At 42.2% G+C, this 20,884-nt stretch overlaps 1 protein-coding gene across 12 annotated transcripts in view; it reads right to left on the bottom strand.

Moving 5' to 3' along the window:
- Positions 1-20,884, bottom strand: part of LOC103464192 (epidermal growth factor receptor substrate 15-like 1) — a 202,366-nt gene that overhangs the window by 27,046 nt on the left and 154,436 nt on the right. For 5 of the 12 annotated variants that reach the window (XM_081606682.1, XM_008408134.3, XM_008408130.3 and 2 more), the window contains 2 exons: positions 8,391-8,484; positions 7,245-7,453 (listed from right to left, as the gene is read on the bottom strand). The exons of 1 other annotated variant lie outside the window; for it this stretch is intronic. In XM_081606682.1, coding sequence (XP_081462808.1) covers positions 7,245-7,453; positions 8,391-8,484 — 303 coding nt within the window. Of the gene's footprint in view, positions 1-535; positions 901-7,244; positions 7,454-8,390; positions 8,485-20,153; positions 20,877-20,884 lie in introns of those variants that run through there. 6 more of the 12 variants (XM_008408132.3, XM_081606680.1, XM_008408131.2 and 3 more) reach the window with 5 other exon arrangements.

A 20,884-nucleotide genomic window follows, 5' to 3' on the forward strand; every position in this document is an offset into this window, starting at 1 on the left:
AGAACATGATGTGTGGTAGAATGGCAAATTCAAATCCCTTGCCATTTGCAGGGCTCTAAATCACACGCATCATCTGTAGTGCTCAAAAAAATTTTATATTGGAATTTGACTCCACAGTGCCCTCTAGTTAAGTCCAACAGATATTTCTTCCAGATACATTATCTGATTTGACACACCATGACACAAAGAGTCCACCAGCTCTTTGTTTTCAGCACCTTGTCCATCTCTGATACACCTGAGAAATGCAGAGTCATCTGAGTATTTCTGTAGATGACAGAAGTCGGACTTGTGCTGGAAGTTTGAAGTGTACATAGTGAAAAGGAAGGGTGAGAATACAGTCACATGTGGTGCTGCTGTGTTGCTGACCACCTGGTTAGACAAGACACACAGTCCTTCAGTCTCACAAACTGGTTTGTTGCTGAGGTAGTCATAGATCCAGGCATTTGCTGAGGCCTCCACCTGAGTCTTTTGGAGATTCAGACTGAATTGTGTTAAATGCTCTAGGGAAATAAAAAAAACACGATCCTCACAGTACTACCTGCTTTGTCGAGATGACAGTGGGTTTATTAAGCAGGCATCTTCAACTCCACGGCAACAAGAAACTCCAGGGGGTCTTGATATGTGCTTGTCTGCTTATTCAGATGGGCCAACAGAAGTCTCTCCAGGACATTCACGATGTGGAATGTCAGGGCAACAGGTCTATAGTTATTGATGACTGATGGGTGAGTTTCTTCGGTACTGTACTATAGTCTTTCACAACAGTGGAACCTTCTCATAGGTCAGGCTAATATTGAAGATATGTTGCAGTATTCCACAGGCCTTCAGGACCTCGAGGCTGACACCATCTGGACCTGCAGTCTTGTTGCGGTACTTCTCTCCAGCTGCCTCTTCACTTGAATTCTAGATACAGAAAAGTGGAAGGCAGAGGTAAAGGGAAAAGCAGCATCCCCTGATTTGGTTGAAGACAAAGTTGTGAAAACAGAAGAGTCCATGACTGAGGACATCTAAGGTTTGACAAGAAAGCAGTGGGTTAGAGGAAAGTAGGATGTCTGTATGACTGAGGACAGGAGAGGATGATGATTAGCTTGTTCCTGAAGCTATTGAAAGCATACATCTGATCCTCCTTTTGCTTGAAGCCTGTAATCTTCTTCACAAATTCCTCTGCAGTTTATTATCCAGCTTTTTCCTGTGCTTCTCCTTACTGTCTCTAGTATTGACTTTAAGCTACAATTCACACAGGCTCACCAAAACTGGACAATAGAAGATTGGAAAACATGGTCTGGTCTGATGAGTCTCGATTTCTGCTGCGACAGTCGGATTGTAGGGTCAGAATATGGTGTCAACAACATGAAAGCATGAATCCATCCTGCCTTCTATCAGTGGCTCACGCTGCTGGTGGTGCAATGGTGTGGAGGATATTTTCCTGGCACACTTTGGGTCCATTAGTACCAATTGAGCAGTGTGTCAACGCCACAGCCTACCTGAGTATTGTTGCTGACCATGTCCATCCCTTTATGACCACAGTGTACCATCTTCGTTATCCAGCAGGATAACGCACCATGTCATAAAGCGTGAATCGTCTCAGACTGGTTTCTTGAACACAACAATGAGTTCACTGAACTCCAATGGCCTCCATAGTCACCAGATCTCAATCCATCTTTGGGTTGTGGTGGAACGAGAGATTCACATCATGGATGTGCAGCCGACAAATCTGGAGCAACTGTGTGCTGCTAGATATATGTATAAAATTTCCTTCTCACACGCCGCGGATGGTCTCTCTCTCTCTTTCTGTCTCTTTGACTCTCTCTCTCTGTCTCTCTCTCTCTTTCATCCTCTGAGCTCAGGTCCTCTACCGGAGGTCTGGGAGCTTGAGGGTTACTCCAGTATCTTGGCTGTGCCTAGAACTGCACATTTCTGGACTGAGATGTCTGATGTTGTTCCTGGGATCTGTTTTAGCCACTGCTCCAGTTTGGGGGTGACTGCCCCGAGGGCCCCGATGACCACAGGCACCACTGTGGTCTTAACCTTCCAGGCCTTTTCCAGTTCCTCTCTGAGGCCCTGGTATTTCTCCAGTTTCTCCTGCTCCTTTTTCCTGATGTTGTAGTCACTTGGTATTGCTACATCCACCACAACGGGTTTCCTCTGTTGTTTATCCACCACCACAATGTCCGGTTGGTTCTCCATTAACATTTTGTCTGTCTGGATCTGGAAGTCCCACAGGATCTTAGCTCAATCATTCTCCACCACCTCTGAGGGTGTTCCCCACTTTGATCTCAGGGCTTCCAGTCCATATTCTGCACAGATGTTCCTGTACACTATGCCCGCCACTTGGTTATGTCGTTCCATGTATGCTTTCCCTGCCAGCATCTTGCACCCTGCTGTTATGTGCTGGACTGTCTCAGGGGCCTCCTTGCACAACCTACACCTTGGGTCTTGTCTGGTGTGGTAGATCTGAGCCTCTATTGCTCTGGTGTTTAGGGCCTGTTCCTGTGCAGCCAGGATGAGAGCCTCTGTGCTGTCCTTGAGTCCAGCTTTTTCCAGCCATTGGTAGGATTTCCTGATATCAGGAAATATATATATATATATATATATATATATAGGCCAGGCTGGGGCTGGGGCAAAAAGTTACAACGGTGACATTGAGCTGTCAGTGTGGGTCTTAGGCAGACCTTGGAGTAATAGCTACTCATTACATGAGACACAATAAGCACGACATGCCGGCTCAGACGTCGCCCGGCCAACAAGGTTGCGTCAGGTGCTGAGGACAGGCACCTGATGAAATGGGCTATGGAACAAGACGGAAATGGGCAGAGGTGAAACTGGATCTGTTGGAATGTACTACTCAGTAATCTAGTCGAGGGTACATGCAAAGACTGTGGGAGGATGGTTAGCTCAATCCCAGTCAACACTAACTGCCAAACTAGTAATCAGTGTTCCAACATCCGCAACGGCAATGCTTGTAAATTGAGATTGCGAGGTACGACACAAGTGCTACGGCAAGGGGAAGGAGCCAGGTGCCAGGTCAGAAGGGAGTCCTAAACTCCCGCCAGAGACTGGGTATGTAGCCCAGTATGAGAACCATCTGGCTTAACGAGGCGCAACTGACTGAGAGAAATCATGGCCCGAATGACACCAGACGACCCGACGCCATTACAAGGTGAGTGAAGTACCATCAGAAAGTTCATTGAAGATGTGATGCGCATTGGAACGATCCCTACCAACCATAACAGAACCAATGAGTGATATAACTCAGCATCAGTGATCCTTGAGATGTGGTTATAAGAGCACATGGACCCAATATCCACATGGAAAAGACGGTTAGAGGCTAAGATCAGATAACAGGAGGGAGTGAGCCAACTGTCAGAGCTCCAAAGGGGTGCATGAAAGTAGTACCCAAGAAGTACAGCAGATGCCAAACCTGAAGCACTCGAAATGCCAAACAAAGGCTCCAGTCTTGCCAGCCGCCTAAGAGATACACGAGGGAATGAAGCCAGGAGGATTAACCAGCTCTTCGCACCCAACAGCTAAAGTGTACTCTCAATGGCAGGGTAATAACAACAGAGCAGACCCACCCAGGCTGGAGACTGAACATACTGGAAAGGCATTTGGGAAAGGGAGGCATCCACAACAGCAATGCACAGTGGCTAACTCTCTACGAGAGGACCACAGCAACCTCCTGAACAAGCCCCGGTAACCATCACTGTGGCAGATGTCCAGACAGAGTCTCGGGTATGAAAACTGGACAGCACCAGGACCTGACATGTCCATGCTACTGGCTTAAGAACTCACTGCCCTCCATGAGCGACTGGCAGCTCAACTGAACAGCTGCTACAAAATGGGACTCACTCTGAATGGTTAACTGAAGGCGCACAATCTGATACAGAAGGAACCCTCGAAGGGTTCAGTCCATCCAACTATCGGCCAATAACCTGTCTCTCTACAACATGGAAGCTCATGTCAGGCATCATAGCGGCTAAGATAAGCGGGCACATGGATACATACTGAGCAAGGCACAGAAGGGCATAGGCATAAATAGCAGAGGAGCCAAACACAACTCCTTGTAGACCACACAGTCGCCCGAGACTGCAAAACCCGAACACCAACCTGTGTACCGCTTGGATTGATTACAAGAAAGCCTATGACTCAATGCCACACACTTGGATCATTGAATGCTTAGAGATGTACCAACAGGACTCTAAGAGCTTCATTGCAAACTCGATGGGGCTGTGGAAAACCACCTTGAGCCAACTGCAAACCACTTGCCAAGTGTCCATCAAATGTGGCATATACCAAGGAGATGCTCTGTCTCCACTGCTGTTCTGCATAGGCCTGAACCCTCTCAGCCAAATCATCAACAAACTGGCTATGATACCGACTCAGAATGGGCACGATCGTCACCTCCTCTACATGGATGACATCAAGCTGTACGCTAAGAGCGGCGAGACATCGACTCACTGATCCACACCACCAGGTTCTACAGCACTGACATTGGGATGTCATTCGGACTAGAGAAGTGTGGTCGGATGGTTACAAAGAGGGAAGGTCGCCACCAGAAGGGTCTCACCCCGAAGGACAATAGCAGACATTGAGGACAGCTACAAGTACTGGATACCACAAGCAAATGGCAACCTCGATGAGGTCACAGGAAAGGAGCCACAGCCAATACCTCCAACGATAAGGCAAGTCCTGAGAAGCCAGCTCAATGGCAAGAACAAGATCCGTGCAATAACAGCTATGCCTTACCAGTAATCAATACCCTGCCGGAATAATTAGCTGGCCAATGGAAGAGATGAAGGCCACGGATGTTAACTAGGAAGTACTAACCATGCATGGAGGTTCCACCCAATCCAGACCTGAGACTGTACACGAGCCGTAAAGGAGGGCAGGGACTAGGAGTGTGAGAGCCACTGTCAGGATGAACATCCAAGATCCATAATACATCAAGGACAAAGCCCAACGGACGATGTGCTCAGCGAATGTCTCAGGCAATGGGGAACAGAGACAAGGTGCTGGAAGTACCTCATGGGAGACAAGCCCCTACATGGGATGTACCACAACAAATAACTGAAGTGGCTGATGTCAGGAAACCTACCAATGGCTGGAGAAGCTGGACTCAAGGCAGCACAGGGCTCTGATCCTGGCCGCCCAGGAACAGGCCTAACACCAGAGCATGAGGCTCAGATCTACCACACCAGACAGACCCAGGTGTAGGTGGTGCAAGAGGCCCTGAGACAGTCCGCACATAACAGCAGGGTGCAAGATGCTGGCAGGGAAGCGTAATGGAACGACATAACCAAGTGGCGGGTATAGTGTACAGGAATCTGTGCAGAATATGGACTGGAAGCCTGAGATCAAAGTGGGAACACCTCAGAGGTGGTGGAGAATGACCGAGCTAAGATCTGTGGGACTTCCAGATCCAGAAGACAGATGGTAATGGCGAACCAACCGGACATTGTGGTGGTGGATAAGAACAGAGGAAAGCCGTTGTGCTGGATGTAGCAATACCAAGTGATTACAACATCAGGAAAAGGAGCAGGAGAAACTGGAGAAATACCAGGGCCTCAGGAGGAACTGGAAAAGACCTGGAAGGTGAAGACCACGTGGTGCCTGTGGTCATCGGGGCCTCGGGGCAGTCACCCCAAACTGGAGCAGTGGCTCAAACAGATCCCAGGAACAACATCAGACATCTCAGTCCAGAAATGTGCAGTTCTAGGCACAGCCAAGATACTGGAGGAGAACCTCAAGCTCCCAGGCCTCTGGTAGAGGACCCGAGCTCAGAGGATGAAACAGACCACCCGCGGAGGGTGAGAAGGGAATTTTTATATATATATATAATAGTTATATATTGTCTTGATTTATAGTTGAAGATCTGGCCGGTGAGTGTATATAGTCAGTCACACACTCAGTCATGGCACTGATATCATTTCCATGTGGCTGGCAGAGAGTAGTCCAATCGGTTGCTTCAAAACAACCCTGGAAAGCCTCTTCCGCTTCCTGTGGCCACTTCCTAGCATCCATCTTCCTAAGTCTAGTATTACATTGCAAATTCTGTTGATGGCGGCTTCTCTGTCATCCCCCTTTTCATCCCTTAATACTATGTCAGGGCTCTTTGACAGCATGACAAATACATTTAATATTTGAATTGCTGCCTGTACAACAATCTCTGTGTAGGGACCGGAGGAATAGCATAGTTTCAATTATTGTTTTGCTTAAAGTGCTTTATGAGAGTCTTTTTATTGCATTCATAATTATTTGGCTACTGAGCTGCCAAAAGCATTGTAATAAATTCATTGGAGCTATGCCAGCCAAATTTTCTGATGACCAAAACAAGTGTACATGGGCAACAAAATAGTATCAGAATAAGCTGCCAGGGCTGCTAATAGGCTGTTCTATGCAGCAAAACTTCCAAAATAATGAAGAACCACAATCTCACCATGAAATGTACCCTCTTCTGACACATGGTCAGCAGTCATGTGCCTGCAAACTATGCAAGTCTTTTGATAAAGTGTCAATTTTATCTGATGACCATCAACAGATAAAACGTTTGGAATGGTGGGGAAACACTCCCACCAAAAGAGAGACAAAGTCTTTTAGAGCTTAGAATGAGCAATCACAGGGAGCAGACATTACTCCTGTATCATATCTTTCCATATTTGGAATGATATTTGTCACAGAGTGAGAGAAGAAAAGTTTATAAATCATGCTCACCCATGTCTGTGATAGTTAGGATTCCCAATATCTTGGTATCAAACTTTGTCAACTTTTAAAACTAGATCATTTGAATCAGTGAGCAAGGAGCACAGAGTCTCATTACTGAATGCTGCAGTGATGGTGTTTGGCCAGTGACAGAGCTGCTATACTGAACAACAGATGCTGATGATGCTTTTCATATGTGCAACAAGCCATGTGCATGTGTGGATGAAATGTATATTTTGTCAAATCACTTGGGAGAAATTGTCCACTTTTCTTCTTGCATTTAGTTTTACTACTTAGATGTCTTTATAGTCTGTAGGTCAAAGCATGTGCTTAAAAGAATAAAAATATAAGACAGGAACACCTAGTGTCCCTCTTTATGTGCAATTTTTATGTAACATGGACAATAACATTTTCAGCCTATGGGTTATAGTCTCATTAAATATTTTTTCTGCCGATTTGACTTGTCTTCATGATATCAACAAATACATACATGTTGGATATCTCTGCAAGCTTTGATGGTTGAACAGTATCACCAAGTCTCAACTTACGGAACTGACATCTGTAAAACCGGAGGTAGATTCTTTAGGAGCATTACTTGATGCTGATGATGGGATGAAGGGATCTTTTCCACTGAACGGGTCACCTAGACCTTTTTTTGCCTGGAAATGGTCTATGACATCAGCACCAAAAGGCTGGAAAGGGTCACATGGTTTGGAAGGATCTGGTGTGGCAATCAAGCTTACTGGCGTTGTTGTACCTGGAGACAAAAGACACAGTTAAATGAATAGATGGATAATAAAGACAGATGCATTTTCTTGGAAAACAAATAAATATCCCATAAATAATGATAGAAAAACTAAAACCACACAAGGTTACAAAATGTACTGTAAGTGTAAACAAGTTAAAACTCTCTTAACATCTGACTAAAATGCAAATATGTTTAGTTGATTCGATTCAGTTCATTCATATATCATAATTCAAAACAAATGTTTCAAGGCAAATTAAAAAAAGGATTTTTGTCAAATGTTTTGGAAATATACTTTAGCTCAATAATACAATTTTCAAAAGTTTCCAAAATAAAATAAACAATGAAACACAACTGTCTAAATTCCTTGGATAGAGATTGGTCTGTCCTGGGTTCCCATGGGGCTTCTGAGTGGTTTAAAGTTGTACTTTCTGTCTCTGTTTAAAAGCTCTGGCATTGTTTCATTGATAATGAGGAGACAAAGGACAAATGTGAGTTGCAAATTGTCAGTCTGTCTTCAAGCTTTGCCCATTTCTTGACAGTCCTTCACCCGACTCCTTGCCAGAATACTCTTTCAGGTTTTGTTTTCAGGTTTTGAGTATAAGATTCTCTTTGACACCTTGAAGCTTTCTACAGTTAAACGTCTCTCTTTGAGTTCTTGGCAATTTACTTAATGGTTGATTTCAATGGAATCTTAATAACTGAAGTATCTTCTTTCTAAGAATCAATTTTAATACAAAGCAAGGTAACCCATGGCTGAGAAAAGGATGAAGTGAGTAAAGCTAACAGACAAGTGCTGTATTTAGATGATAAAAGTTAGTTGCTCCCATTTTTAAAATTATGTGATATGTTTTTGTTTGGTTGGATAAATTCTATGAGGTAATAGGGACTTTTAAAAACTGGACTTTTTTGGAAAAGCTTATAGTTGACCGTGTCATGAGCCACTCACCGCTGGGTGGTCTGGGCCTTGGTGGTATACTTCTTTTAGGTGGCAGAGCTGGCATGTCTGTTTTCCTGGTGAAAGGGTCATCTGCAAGCACTGGCTAGAACAGAAAAATATTGTAGAAATCAACAGATTTTTTCTTTAGCAATATTAATCCTGAAAAAAATCACTGGATTCAGGACACCTGTTAGACAACATATTGAGCTTATTATTGTTTGTATTTTTTTTACCCATAAATATATAATCAAGCATGACGTAATTCTTATTTACATTATTTTTAAAAATGACATGGTAAAATGTATTAATTACTTTGATGGCAGTGCAGTTGAGTGGACTATGGAGTTAACAGGCACCACAGAGTTGTTAAAAAAAACACCTTTTTAGTTACAACATAATTGTCCCAGGTGGAACAGAGCTCAGTTCCTCAACGCACCAGCATTTTGGGTCTGATCAGTGGGTGGTTGGTTGGTTGGTTGGTTGGATCGATCGATCAATCAATCAATCAAGTTTTATTTGTATAGCACATTTCAGCAGCCAGGCATTTCAAAGTGACTTGCAAAAACTGGAGTGTTTTTACATCATAAAAACACAAAAAAACAAAAATCAGGCAACATAGAATCGACAATTGAAACATTACATTTAGTCAAGTGTCATTGTTAAATTCGTAATTGATTACGTTTCAAATACAACTGTAAACAGGTGGTTTTGTAGTTGAGATTTAAAGGCTCTCTGTGTTTCAGCTTTTTTACAGTTTTCTGGAAGTTTGTTCCAGATTTGTGGTGCATAGAAGCTGAATGCTGCTTCTGTGCTGATAAATTTTTTTGCGAAGCAATAAAAGCTGGTAGCTCTTGAATTGCTACAAAATAAAGCTGTATCTCCTTCAGTCCACTGGCTGCAATGTTGACACCTTGAGATGCCATGAGACCTAAATTCTGAACATCATGGCATGGAGTCATCTCAGTTTTCCATGTCTGGCATATAACCATTCATTTTATCCTTTAAACTGGTTATATTGATCATGTGTCCAGACAGAGGGATAATCAGTAGCCCAGCATCATGACCTGTTTGTTCTGAAGATCCTGCAGCTTCTCTTCCTAACATGGCGCCTCCTCACCCTGACTCTCATACTGACAGGAGGAACCACAGAGCTCTGTTAGGTTAAAGCTCATCTTCTGAAGTTGGGATATTTTTCCTCCAACAGGTTCCAGAGGAATCACCTCAAACCAGATGTTGAACTGGATTTTATTTCAATATCATTTGTGAATGTTAGAGCCTCATTTTCAACAGTGGAGCTATAAAGGTTGAAAAAGGTTATAATTTTGGAGAAAATCTCATCAACATCAACATTTCCACTAAATAAGAGGCAAAAAAAGCTTAATATAAAGGAAAAGCCTCTTAGATTCTGAGCTCAAAACACCAAACAATTTTTTTATATTAGACAATTAATTTAATTTCACATAATTATCGCGGTAGAAGCCATTTGTTTGTTAAATACTTAATGAAAAGTATTTACCGTGTTTGATGTTTGTTGTAAATGATGTATACTCAAAGAACGAGGTAATTAGTCCAAGTTTGTCGTTTATTGAACGTTCAGAAACTACAGCGACTGTGATGCACCAAGACAAAGGAAAACAAAGGTAAAACAACCTGAACAGGTGATCAACTCTAAACCACCTGTTAGGTTCTGGGGGTCTTTTCTTAGCTTTGGGTTGCTGAGTTGTCTCCCCACCAGATGGAGTCTGAGAGGTGGCGGGCTGTGGGTTCCTGGATGACGTCATCCTCACATCTGTGGCGGATTACCTAATTGACGGCAGCATAAGAGGGGTGGAACGCCGGTACTTCGACGCCAGAGTGTCAACCGTTGATGGTACCTCCAGCCCCTCAGAGTTGTTGCTCCAAGCTTTGTTTTGCCTCAAAGATCTGCCAGTGATTCCCGCATCGTTTTTTCATTGTAAACCTTTTTTTGCTCTCCACAGGATCCGCCCTGATCTGGTTGCCTGCTGTACCAGTTACCCAGCCACGACGCCTTGGGTAGCCTCCCCTATATGCCTGACAAACAAGACTCATCAGTTTCCGTAACTCCATAACCTCTCAGAAGTTTCCGACCGGCCGTTCCCCCCTACTATCCGCCGCCTTCAGAGACAAAACCTCCTGTCCGCCCTCCAACGCCACTTTCCAACCCACCACGCCTCACGCAGAGACCCCTGAACCTACCACTCCCCCTCCAAGCCGTTTGAACGCACAGAGCCAGTAAGTTCACCCATTACACATTCTCAAACTCCCATTTCCCAGCACTTGAACTCACCACACTCCCCTTGTTTTCTCAGTACCCCGAGAGCAGCCGAGCAGTTCCCGGACCAGCTTCACTTTCTGTTTGCATCTGTAAAATAAACCTCTCTTTTTTCATACTCCGTCTCCTATGGTGTTCTTGCATGTGGGTAAGATCCGTTAAACCCATCATGACACCACCCACACCTTTTTACTCTCCATCTCTGTCATTTAAGCACACCCGTTGCCATGGCAACCTCCTGCGCTCCACAGGCCGACCAGAAATTACGTTAAAAACATTACATTCAGTCCGTTACAATATTAGGTTTGCAGGCTTGATATTTATTTTGCGATCATTAATAAGCTCCCTGAACACAGTGGTGGTTGATGAGTTCATTTTAACTCCTGCTCTGCTCTGTTATTTTGGTAATGGAACCAAAACGCACAAAATTGCGCAACATCTTGTTGAAACAACAATTACTGAGATTATTATTATTGTTGTTGGGTCATTAATTTGAACACGTTTTGTTGAATTTTTTTGTTATTGTTCTTTAATAAAGTTACGAACGTTTTGATAAGGTGACAGATGAGGACGTGCTGCTCTCAGCGTCCTGGCGGCGTTTACTTTGTCATCTAATGTCGAGATCAACTCAAAACCTTCCGCGATCGACGTATTGCGCCCTGCTCTACAAAGCACGAACAGTTCAGAAACAATATGAAATGAGAAAAAAGCTATTTATTAACTGATTAAGTCGTGTTTTAGATTGTTCTTGAAAAACTAATCAGTCACGGCTGATTAGTGGATGAACTCACAGCTGCACAGTGAACCCGTTGATTTTTTTTTTACAGCAGACAGCCGCTCCCCTCTCTTGCAGGTACTGCGTACCCCCGCTAAATCTTTTAGGGGTACGCGGTACCCTGGCCGTACCCCCTTAAGTAAGTAAGTAAGTAAGTAAGCTTTATTTCTATAGCACTTTTCACAGACCAGGATCACAAAGTGCTGCACAAAGTATAAAAAATAAAACAAATTAAAAACAACATACAAACAATAAAACACAGTAGTACACTAAAAAGCAAGATTAAAAAAGTGGGTCTTAAGTTGTTTCCTGAAAGTGTCTATGCAATGTAGAGATCGAATGGTGCAAGGTAGCTCATTCCATAGGCGGGGCGCCACAGCTTTAAAAGATCTGTCTCCACGAGTCTTAAAAAAGGTCAGAGGAACCATCAACAAGTTCAGATTCGACGACCTGAGGCTCCTAGTTGAAACATAAGGCTGTATGAGGTTCTTAATGTAGTCTGGCGTCTGTCCATGAAGAGCTCTAAAAGTCAGTACCAGGATTTTATAGTGCATCCTGTAAGATACAGGCAGCCAGTGCAAGCTTTTGAGGATGGGAGTAATATGTTCCCTCCTGTGGGTGCAGGTGAGCAGGCGTGCAGCAGAGTTTTGTACTACCTGCAGACGCATTAACTCCCTCTTATTAAGACATGTAAACAGACTGTTACAATAATCCAGTCTAGATGAGACAAATGGATGAATAATCATCTCAAGCTCACCATAAGTCACCATTTCACGAAGTTTTGAAATGTTCCGAATTTGGAAAAAACAATTCCTAATAAGCTGATTTATGTGCTTACTTTCACCCCTGGTTCTACACCCAATAGAATGTCTCTTTATTAGGGGCATGCCATAGCAATGCATAGGGAGAGCAGTGACTGACTTACGAAGCAAACCACAGTTACACATTGAACTAGTATGGTCATTAAAATAAAGCTTACTAAAACTTTCAAAATAAGAGCCTGCCTATTCCTCTTACATCAGTGCATAGGCGGTGCAACAATATTTAGCTTTTTTTATGGGTTTTTTCTCAGGATAGAAAAATGAATTGCCTTGCTGCCTTGTGCTATTAACATTAGCACAAACATTAGCATTTCACTGCCCCTGACTTAGCATGAACCGTTTACCTAAAATAACCTATTAGCTAATTTTCGTACTTCTTAGCGATGTTTAGTATACTAAATGGAGAAAGTCAATGACAGACAACATGCCAGTGATGCCCCACATGCTACAGAGAGCCTTCCCGCCAACATTAGCATATTGGCTAATTTTAGGTTATGCATTAATTTTAACATAATGAATGGTACAAGTACAGCTTAGTCAACATGCATCTGCCTCTCCACAAAACTCTCATGAAGATAGAAATCCTTCTCCACCTTTCTGTGTCACTCACACACACACACACACACACACACACACACACACACACACACACACACACACACACACACACACACACACACACACACACGACAGTTGGCAGAGACTTAATCACTATAGCAACAGAATACAGAGAAAAGCAGAGCTGCTGGTTTGGACTACAAAGACTCTGTAGTTCTAAACATGGCGGAACACTTTAATACAGGGGGCAGAGCAGAAGGTCAGAACTACATAATGGTGGAACTCTGAGTTACTACAGAAGGAGGGTGAACAGAATGTTATAACTACAGACGGCAGAATTTTCTGGGCCTTATATAACTGGTTTAACTCAACCACTGTTACACATTGGATTAGTATGCCCATTTAAAATTAAGCTTACTGAAAATTTCAAAATAAAAGCCTGTATATTTCTCTCAGGCCTTTATTATGTTTTTCTCTCAGGTTAATGCAGAGAAAGCTACAGATATAAATTGCAGTACTATCGTAGACAAGAAATTGCCCTCTTATATGCTTCAAACGGTTTTCGGATCACTCTTGCGGATCCTGAACAGAAAGGAGCTGTTTGGACTTCTTTGTTCAGAAAAACTAACTGCTTCAAACAGTTAGAATTCAATCTGTACCTGTATGTCTCACTCACATGATAGTTGAGCTGCTCTTTAGAACTACGACTGAAGGTCAGAACTACAACATGGCGGAACTCTCAGATACTACACATTAGGGCTAAGCTGCCATTTAGAACTACTTCCTGTTTTGTGCATTATATAGCTGGACTGTTACACATTGGATTAACGTGGCCAGTAATCCAATGTGTAACAGTAATGAAGCTTACTGAAAATTTCAAAATAAAAGCCTTAACATTTTTCACATCAGGTAATTGCTCTTTTGGGCTTTATGTGACTGGTTTAAACAAACTACTGTAACACATTGAATTGGTGAGATAGTTAAAATGAAGCTTACTGAAAGTTTCAAAATAAAATTCTGCATATTCCTCTCACGTTAGTGCACCGCCATAGGCGGTGCAATAATATTAGCCTTGTTTTTTTTTCTCAGGAAAAAAACATTAGCACAAACATTAGTATTTCACTGCCCTTGACTGGTGCACAAGGCAGTGAATTAGCACTAGCCTTTTACCTAAAGTTAGCTATTAGCTAATTTTCTAATTAGACATGTTTAGTATTCTGAATGGAGCAAGTAAAATTAAAACAACATGGTCGTGTTGCTTCACATGCTACTGCCAGCATTTAGGCTAACATTAGCATTTTAGCAAATTTTAGCTTATGCATTAATTTTAACATAATGAATGGTACAAGTACAGCTTAGTCAACACACTTCTGCCTCTCCACAGGGGATTGACTACAATTTAGCTGAGCTTATCATTAATGATTATTTTAAGCATCAGAATGCTGGATTCAAACCGACGGGCACATTTCGGCATGCCCCGTAAAATTTCAGCAGGAATTTTCTAGTTTCTTTATTTTTCTTCCATTACCGTTAATGCGGCTTGTACTGCTGCGTACCCACCCACAAAAGTGGTATCAAAACGTGCGGCTTGATGCCAAGAAGGGAACTATTATTTTTATTGGGGATTGGAGCTCCAATGGCGATGTAAAAAGCAAAAAACGAGTGAAATTTCCAACTGCCAAACCTTAGAGTTCGGCAGAGTTTTTTAGAGTGAGAAAATTAGTGGATTTTTGACCCCCAAAACAATTTTGAAATCGCCCTCATGCCTACAAAAAATGCTCTATTGATATGAAAGTCAATCATGACATTGATACGCATGCCTGCTTCCATAAAATGTTTTCAAAATTTCTCTAGGACTGACGGTTTTCTGTCAAGGTGCGTCAGAGCAAAATCATGTAATAGGGTAACCACAGGCACTCAGCCATTCATTTTCAGACTTTTCTGAAAAATTTCAGACCTTAGCGCACACCATCTTTCTCTCATCGCTGCTATTTCTGCGAGTGACCTACAGATATGAATCGCGGGACTATTGGAGACGACAAATAGCCCTCTTATACGCTTCAAACGGTTTTTGGATCAGCCTTACGGATCCTGAACTGGAGGCAGTTGTTTGGACTGCTTTTTTCATCAAAACTGACTGGGTGTCTCATAAAGATAGAAATCTTTCTCCACCTCTGTCTCACACTCACATGACAGTTAGCAGAGGGTTAATCACTATAGCAACAGAATACAGAGAAAGGCAGAGCTGCTGGTTTGGACTACAAAGACTCTGTAGTTCTAACCATGGTGGAACACTTTAATACAGAGGTCAGAGCAGAAGGTCAGAACTCAATTACAGAGGAGGGCTGAGCTGGCAATTAGAACTACTTGCTGAAATTATCCAAAAGTAAAATATAAAATACATATGTTTCTTCCACCTTCAGAAAAATAGACGTTTTCAGCATGTTCGGCTCTGACTCGCAGCATCTTCATAGCTAAATACTGGCATGGTGAAGCTGAGCTGGGAAACAGAGACTGAAGAACAGCAGCTCCAGCTCTGATCCTGACTGATCTTTCCCCTGGTCTTTAATGAACTTCCCCTCTAACAGCAGTTTTTCATCAGCTCTCTCACTAAAAAATAGTATGAAAACGTTAGCTGCTACGCTAATTTAGCTACATAGGAAATATTTCTCGGTTGTTTAGAAGCGAATTTCTGACTGCAAAGTCAAGTGATTCTGATCTTTCATCCTTACCTGTGAAATGTAATGCCAATGAATCCAGTCTGTTTTGTAAAACGGTTGAAACAAGTCCACACAGCACAGGACTTCAGGAGCTCCGATTGCTCTGCTGCCAGATAGAAGATGGCGGTGACGTAACGTAGGAGTCAGCGCTCAGTGAGGCGTCCAGTATTCATGTCTAGGTGCGTTCACACTGCAGCCTGAAGTGACCCAATTCCAATATTTTGGCAATTCTGAATTTTTTGCCGGGGCCGTTCACACTGCCAGTAAATGCGACCTGTATGCTTTCTGCAGTGTGAACGGGCCAGAAAGTGTCCCGCATGTGCACTAGAGGGCGCAATGGACCTTACCAAGCTCCGCCCAGAAACGCCCCTCGAAAGTCCCATGTGGCTGCATGTCTCACAAACAAATCCTCGCGGTGCTTAGTTTCTATGTGTAAACATGGCGTCTTTCATTTCGACTGACTCTCTGCAGAGTATTTCTGAGTTGATTAGTGTAGCATTTCTGCCGGATTTTCAAAAAAATATCAGCCACAACAATGGACAGGGGAACCAACAAGTTCATGTCATCTTTTTTGGACGACATCAAGGTGTTTGAGCCACGCGATCCCTCCAACATTATGCGCATCGCAGCTAAATGCTACCGGTCGATGAGGAAAACAGCAGATCCTCACACACTCAGCATAAATATAGCTGTGGACAAGATCACTGATGCCTATTGTTCTTGCAAGGCTGGGTAAGTCGGGCATTCATGGTTTTGAGGGTTACTTTTGAATCTGATTTCTGTTGGCAAATGTTTGAGTATGTCTAGGCCTTATACACTACTCGGTGCTAGCGTGGCTAACACAATTACAGTTTAGTAAAAAGCCTTTTAAGGTAAAATAAAATCTTTAATGTATGTCAGATACGGTACACATCGCATATTGATCTGTTCACCTAACGTAAGACTGTTTAACAGACAGGCTTCAAGGTGTAGAAGTTGTATCGGTACTGCCATTATGCCGTACTTAGCTAAAAGGTTTTTATAATGGATGTGTTTATTATTGACTTTTTTTTGTCATTCACTAAACACAAAGAAAGCAAAGCAATAATACTTACACCAGCAGACACTCCTTACGGGACGATTCAGTACGGGACGCAACATTTAACAGCCAAATACGAGACGATCCTATGACGGTTGAGCTGCTAAAGACGGTTGAGCTGCAAATGCGGTCGTGCACAAGCTTTGATCCGAGCAAGACTTTCCGTTTCAGATTTTGGAAATCTGTGAATTTTAGTTCCACAAATACGATCAGGATACCTGACATCGCCTGTGCAGATACCCCACTGACAGTGGAGAACCATTCTTTTTCGAGTCCTGACGCAAAAACTTTCTGTCGGTCTGTTAGTCCACAATGCATGTATTTACAACTGTAGCTTGTGTTTGTGATACGGTCACGCACGTGGTAGCTGCGCTGTGACGTAAAATGGGCATTAGGCAATGAAACGCGGCCCCTGTGGTAAGGTCCATAGCGTGAGTGTTGATATGTGTGTGATAGGCGTGTCTATAGGACATTTATAGAATACGGAACAAATCGTGTCCCGTATCAGTTCAGTACAGTACAGTACGGGACGCAACATTTAACAGCCAAATACGGGACGATTCCATAGTTTACAGGATGGGTGGCAACCCCACAAGCAAGTCAGTGCAATGGTAGCAGCATCCTCTTTTTTATATACTGCCAAAAATCACTAATCAATTTATAAAAACAACCACTTTGTTACTAAATATATGTGCCTATGGCAGGTTTGTGTTCTTACCCGTTTAATGTGACTTCTGTTTACGGACATCACTGGACAGCTTCTCAACATCGAGCATGTAAGATGCAACTTTAATCTTGACGCGGCAGCTAATGTAGTGCCTTCTCTGGAAAGGTCTTTCCATATTTTTCGGACTACTTTTCCCCCACGCTTTGAACCACGCAGCTTATAGCCCAGTATGGCTTATATATGTAAGTTTCCAGATTTTTATTTTTTTTTACTTACAGTGCGCTCTATAGTCCGGAAAGTACGGTACTCTTTTTGTTATTTGACAACTACTCGCTACAGAGCAAACATTCAGGTAATCCTTTCTGCATTGGCAATGAATGCAAATGATTTGGTCCAAGAATTGTTGAATCTTTCCTCAGCTCTCCATGGCCCACCACACCCGTCGGTTTGTTTGAGAAGGACCTCGCTGCAGCAAACAGAAAGCGGCGGGGACGAACCACTGTCAGTCTCATACCTTATTTGGAAATGGGACCATTGCAATCCGCAAGTGAAGGGGGCTTTATTTCCTATACTTCCGTTTTTATTTTCTTTTGAAATCTGTGATATATTTTCACCTTTAAGAAGGAGTTTCACTCTCAGAATGTATCTGAACTTTTTTCTTTTATTTACTTCCAGGCAGCTCACAGTTTTTAGAAAATTCTAGTCTGTAGCATTCGGTGTACTTCTAAATCTGCTGAAGTCGCATCTTTTCGGGCCTGCTATTGCCTCTAGTGGCGTGACACGACTAATCTATATGCATTACTAAATCAGAATACCACAAAGTCTTTATTTATTATTAATTCTGGCATTACTGGAACAGTAAAAGATAAATTCCCTCACAAAAGAACATGCCTTTTTATTTTTAAGGAAGTAGAACTAATTAAATGAGATAAACAAGAACTGAAAGTGATTACAGTTTCACTTGATGGCCAACCTGTTGAAACTGTGGCAAATTTTAAATACCTCGAGTAATTCCTGAACAATCAGCTCAACTTTGCTGAAAACACCGACTATATTTTTATGAACTGTTCTCAGAGACGCTACCTTTGAAGAAGACCTTGGGGTTACCCAACGTGAGGTTGTTGAGTTAAAATGTTAAAACTTAACACGTGTAATAATGTGATTCATGAATATGATTTATTGTTTTAGAGTCAAAGGAAAATTTTCTTGTTGATAGATTAAATAGCTTCTTATTTTTTTCTATATACAAGACTCTACAACAAAAAGTCTCTCAATAATATACATGGCATTGTAAAAACAAAAAAAAAAATTTTTTTTTGCTTAATAACAACCTGGGTTGTTATTCTTCTGTACCTAATTCATTTGTTTGTTATTGAATTTTGCTCAATTAAATTTCTTACGTATTGCAAATGGTATTTTTATTATAGTTGATCATGTTGTTTTTCATGTCATTTCTTTTGTTCCTCCTATAATTGATGGAGATATGTAGATATTATTTATAATGTATGAAAGTATTGTCACCCTCATCTATGGTCATGAGCTTTGGGTCATGACCGAAAGTACGAGATCACGGGTACAAGCGGCCGAAATGGGTTTCCTCCGCAGGGTGGCTGGGCTCTCCCTTAGAGAGAGAAGCTCGGTCATCCGGGAGGGACTCAGAGTAGAGCCGCTGCTCCTCCAAGTCGAAAGGAGCCAGTTGAGGCTCGGGCATCTGGTCAGGATGCCTCCTGGACGCCTCCCTGGTGAGGTGTTCCGGGCATGTCCCACCAGGAGGAGGCCTCGGGGAAGACCCAGGACACGCTGGATGTACTATGTCTCTCGGCTGGCCTGGGAACGCCGTGGGATTCCTCCGGAGGAGCTGGAAGAAGTGGCTGGGGAGAGGGAAGTCTGGGCCTCCCTTCTGAAGCTGCTGCCCCCGCGACCTGACCCCGGATAAGCGGAAGAAAATGGATGGATGGATGGTATTGTCATTTACTTAGCTCTACATCCTTAATGAAAAAAGTAATACCAGAATTAATAGTAAATAATAAAGATGTGGTATTCTGATTTAGTAATGCAATTATATTAGTTGTGTTACCACCCCCACGCCACTAGAGGGAGTTGCAAGCCTGAAAAGATGCGACTAAGGAGCAGATTTAGAAGTACACTGAAAGCTACAGAATTTGCTAAAAACTGTGAGTTGCGCTAAAGTAAATAAAAGAGAGAAGTTCAAATACATTCTGAGAGTGAAACTCCTTCCTAAAGGTGAAAATATATCAGATTTCAAAAGAAAATAAAAACGACAGTATAGGAAATAGCGCCCATTTCACTTCCGGATTGCAATGGTCCCATTTCCAAATAAGGTATAAGACTGACAGTGGTCCATCCCCGCCCCTTTGTTTGCTGCAGTGAGGTGTACTTGTTTTGTTTACAACAGCCCCCTGCCTCGCACCCCGCCCAGCTGCAAGAAACGTGTCACAGGCTATGATGCAAATCTTTGTTGTAGGAAATGTTGAAATTTTACATTTATTCTGCACATTTTTATAGCATTGGAAAACGTTAAGAATGACTGTCATATCTGTCCTACAGAAACCATATTAAAACAAAAATATATATTTCCCACCCCCATCTTTTTCCATTTTCAAACATTTTTGAAAAAGCTCCAGAGAGCCACTAAGGCCGCGCTAAAGAGCCGCATGCGGCTCTAGAGCCGCGGGTTGCTGACCTAGACAAAAATGTCTGTTATGACAACTTGACATTAACCAAGAATCATCATAAGTCATAAATATGTCATGATGTGTTAATACACTGTCAAAAGCATTAACAAAACAGTAATTAATATTTCCCCCTACCTGAAATAAAGCAGAACAAGTACCAACAATAAAGATTCCATTAAACTTTATTACACTGTCAAATGATTTAATAACAGTCATTAATAATTCCTCTTATATCAAGTGGAACAAGTAGCTCCAGTTATGAAGATGTCATTAAGTGTTATTACAGTGTCAAATGCTATGCTAACAGAGTATTTAATATTAACTCTTACCTCAAGTAAAGTGAAACAAGTAGCAACAGTTATAAAGATGTCATTTAGTGTTATTACAGTGTCAAATACTATGCTAACCGTCATTAATGTTAATTCTTACCTCAATTGAAGTGAAACACACTGGACTACTTATAACTACCATCATAGCTGTAGAACAAACCCTTTGTACAATGGAATAAAACAAAAAACTTGTTCTTCAAACAAAGGGGTTAACTTCTGGTCAGTATATTGTAACTCTGAAATAATGATTTAAAAAACTAAAACAGAATTATTATCCTTTAACTTAAGAAAATAGGTTCTTTCAACAGTAAAATTTTTTGCTTTGATTGTGTCAGCCATCTCCTTCATTATAGCCTTCCTGAAATGCTCTGAAAACAGGAGATCATCTTCTTGTCTTCATTTCCTGGCAGCAGCTCATTGAAGGTGTCCAGAAATGCTCAGAAATTATAGCTGTTCGTGCAATAGTTAATCATGTTGAAAGCCTTTTCATGAATTCAAACTTGGTGAATCTCTTCTGGACATTCTCATAGTGGGTGATGACTCAATTCATTGTGGTCACTTCAGAA

Source organism: Poecilia reticulata, chromosome 4, assembly GCF_904066995.2.
Source record: "Poecilia reticulata chromosome 4, P_reticulata-male-v2, whole genome shotgun sequence".
Classification (NCBI taxonomy): domain Eukaryota; kingdom Metazoa; phylum Chordata; class Actinopteri; order Cyprinodontiformes; family Poeciliidae; genus Poecilia; species Poecilia reticulata.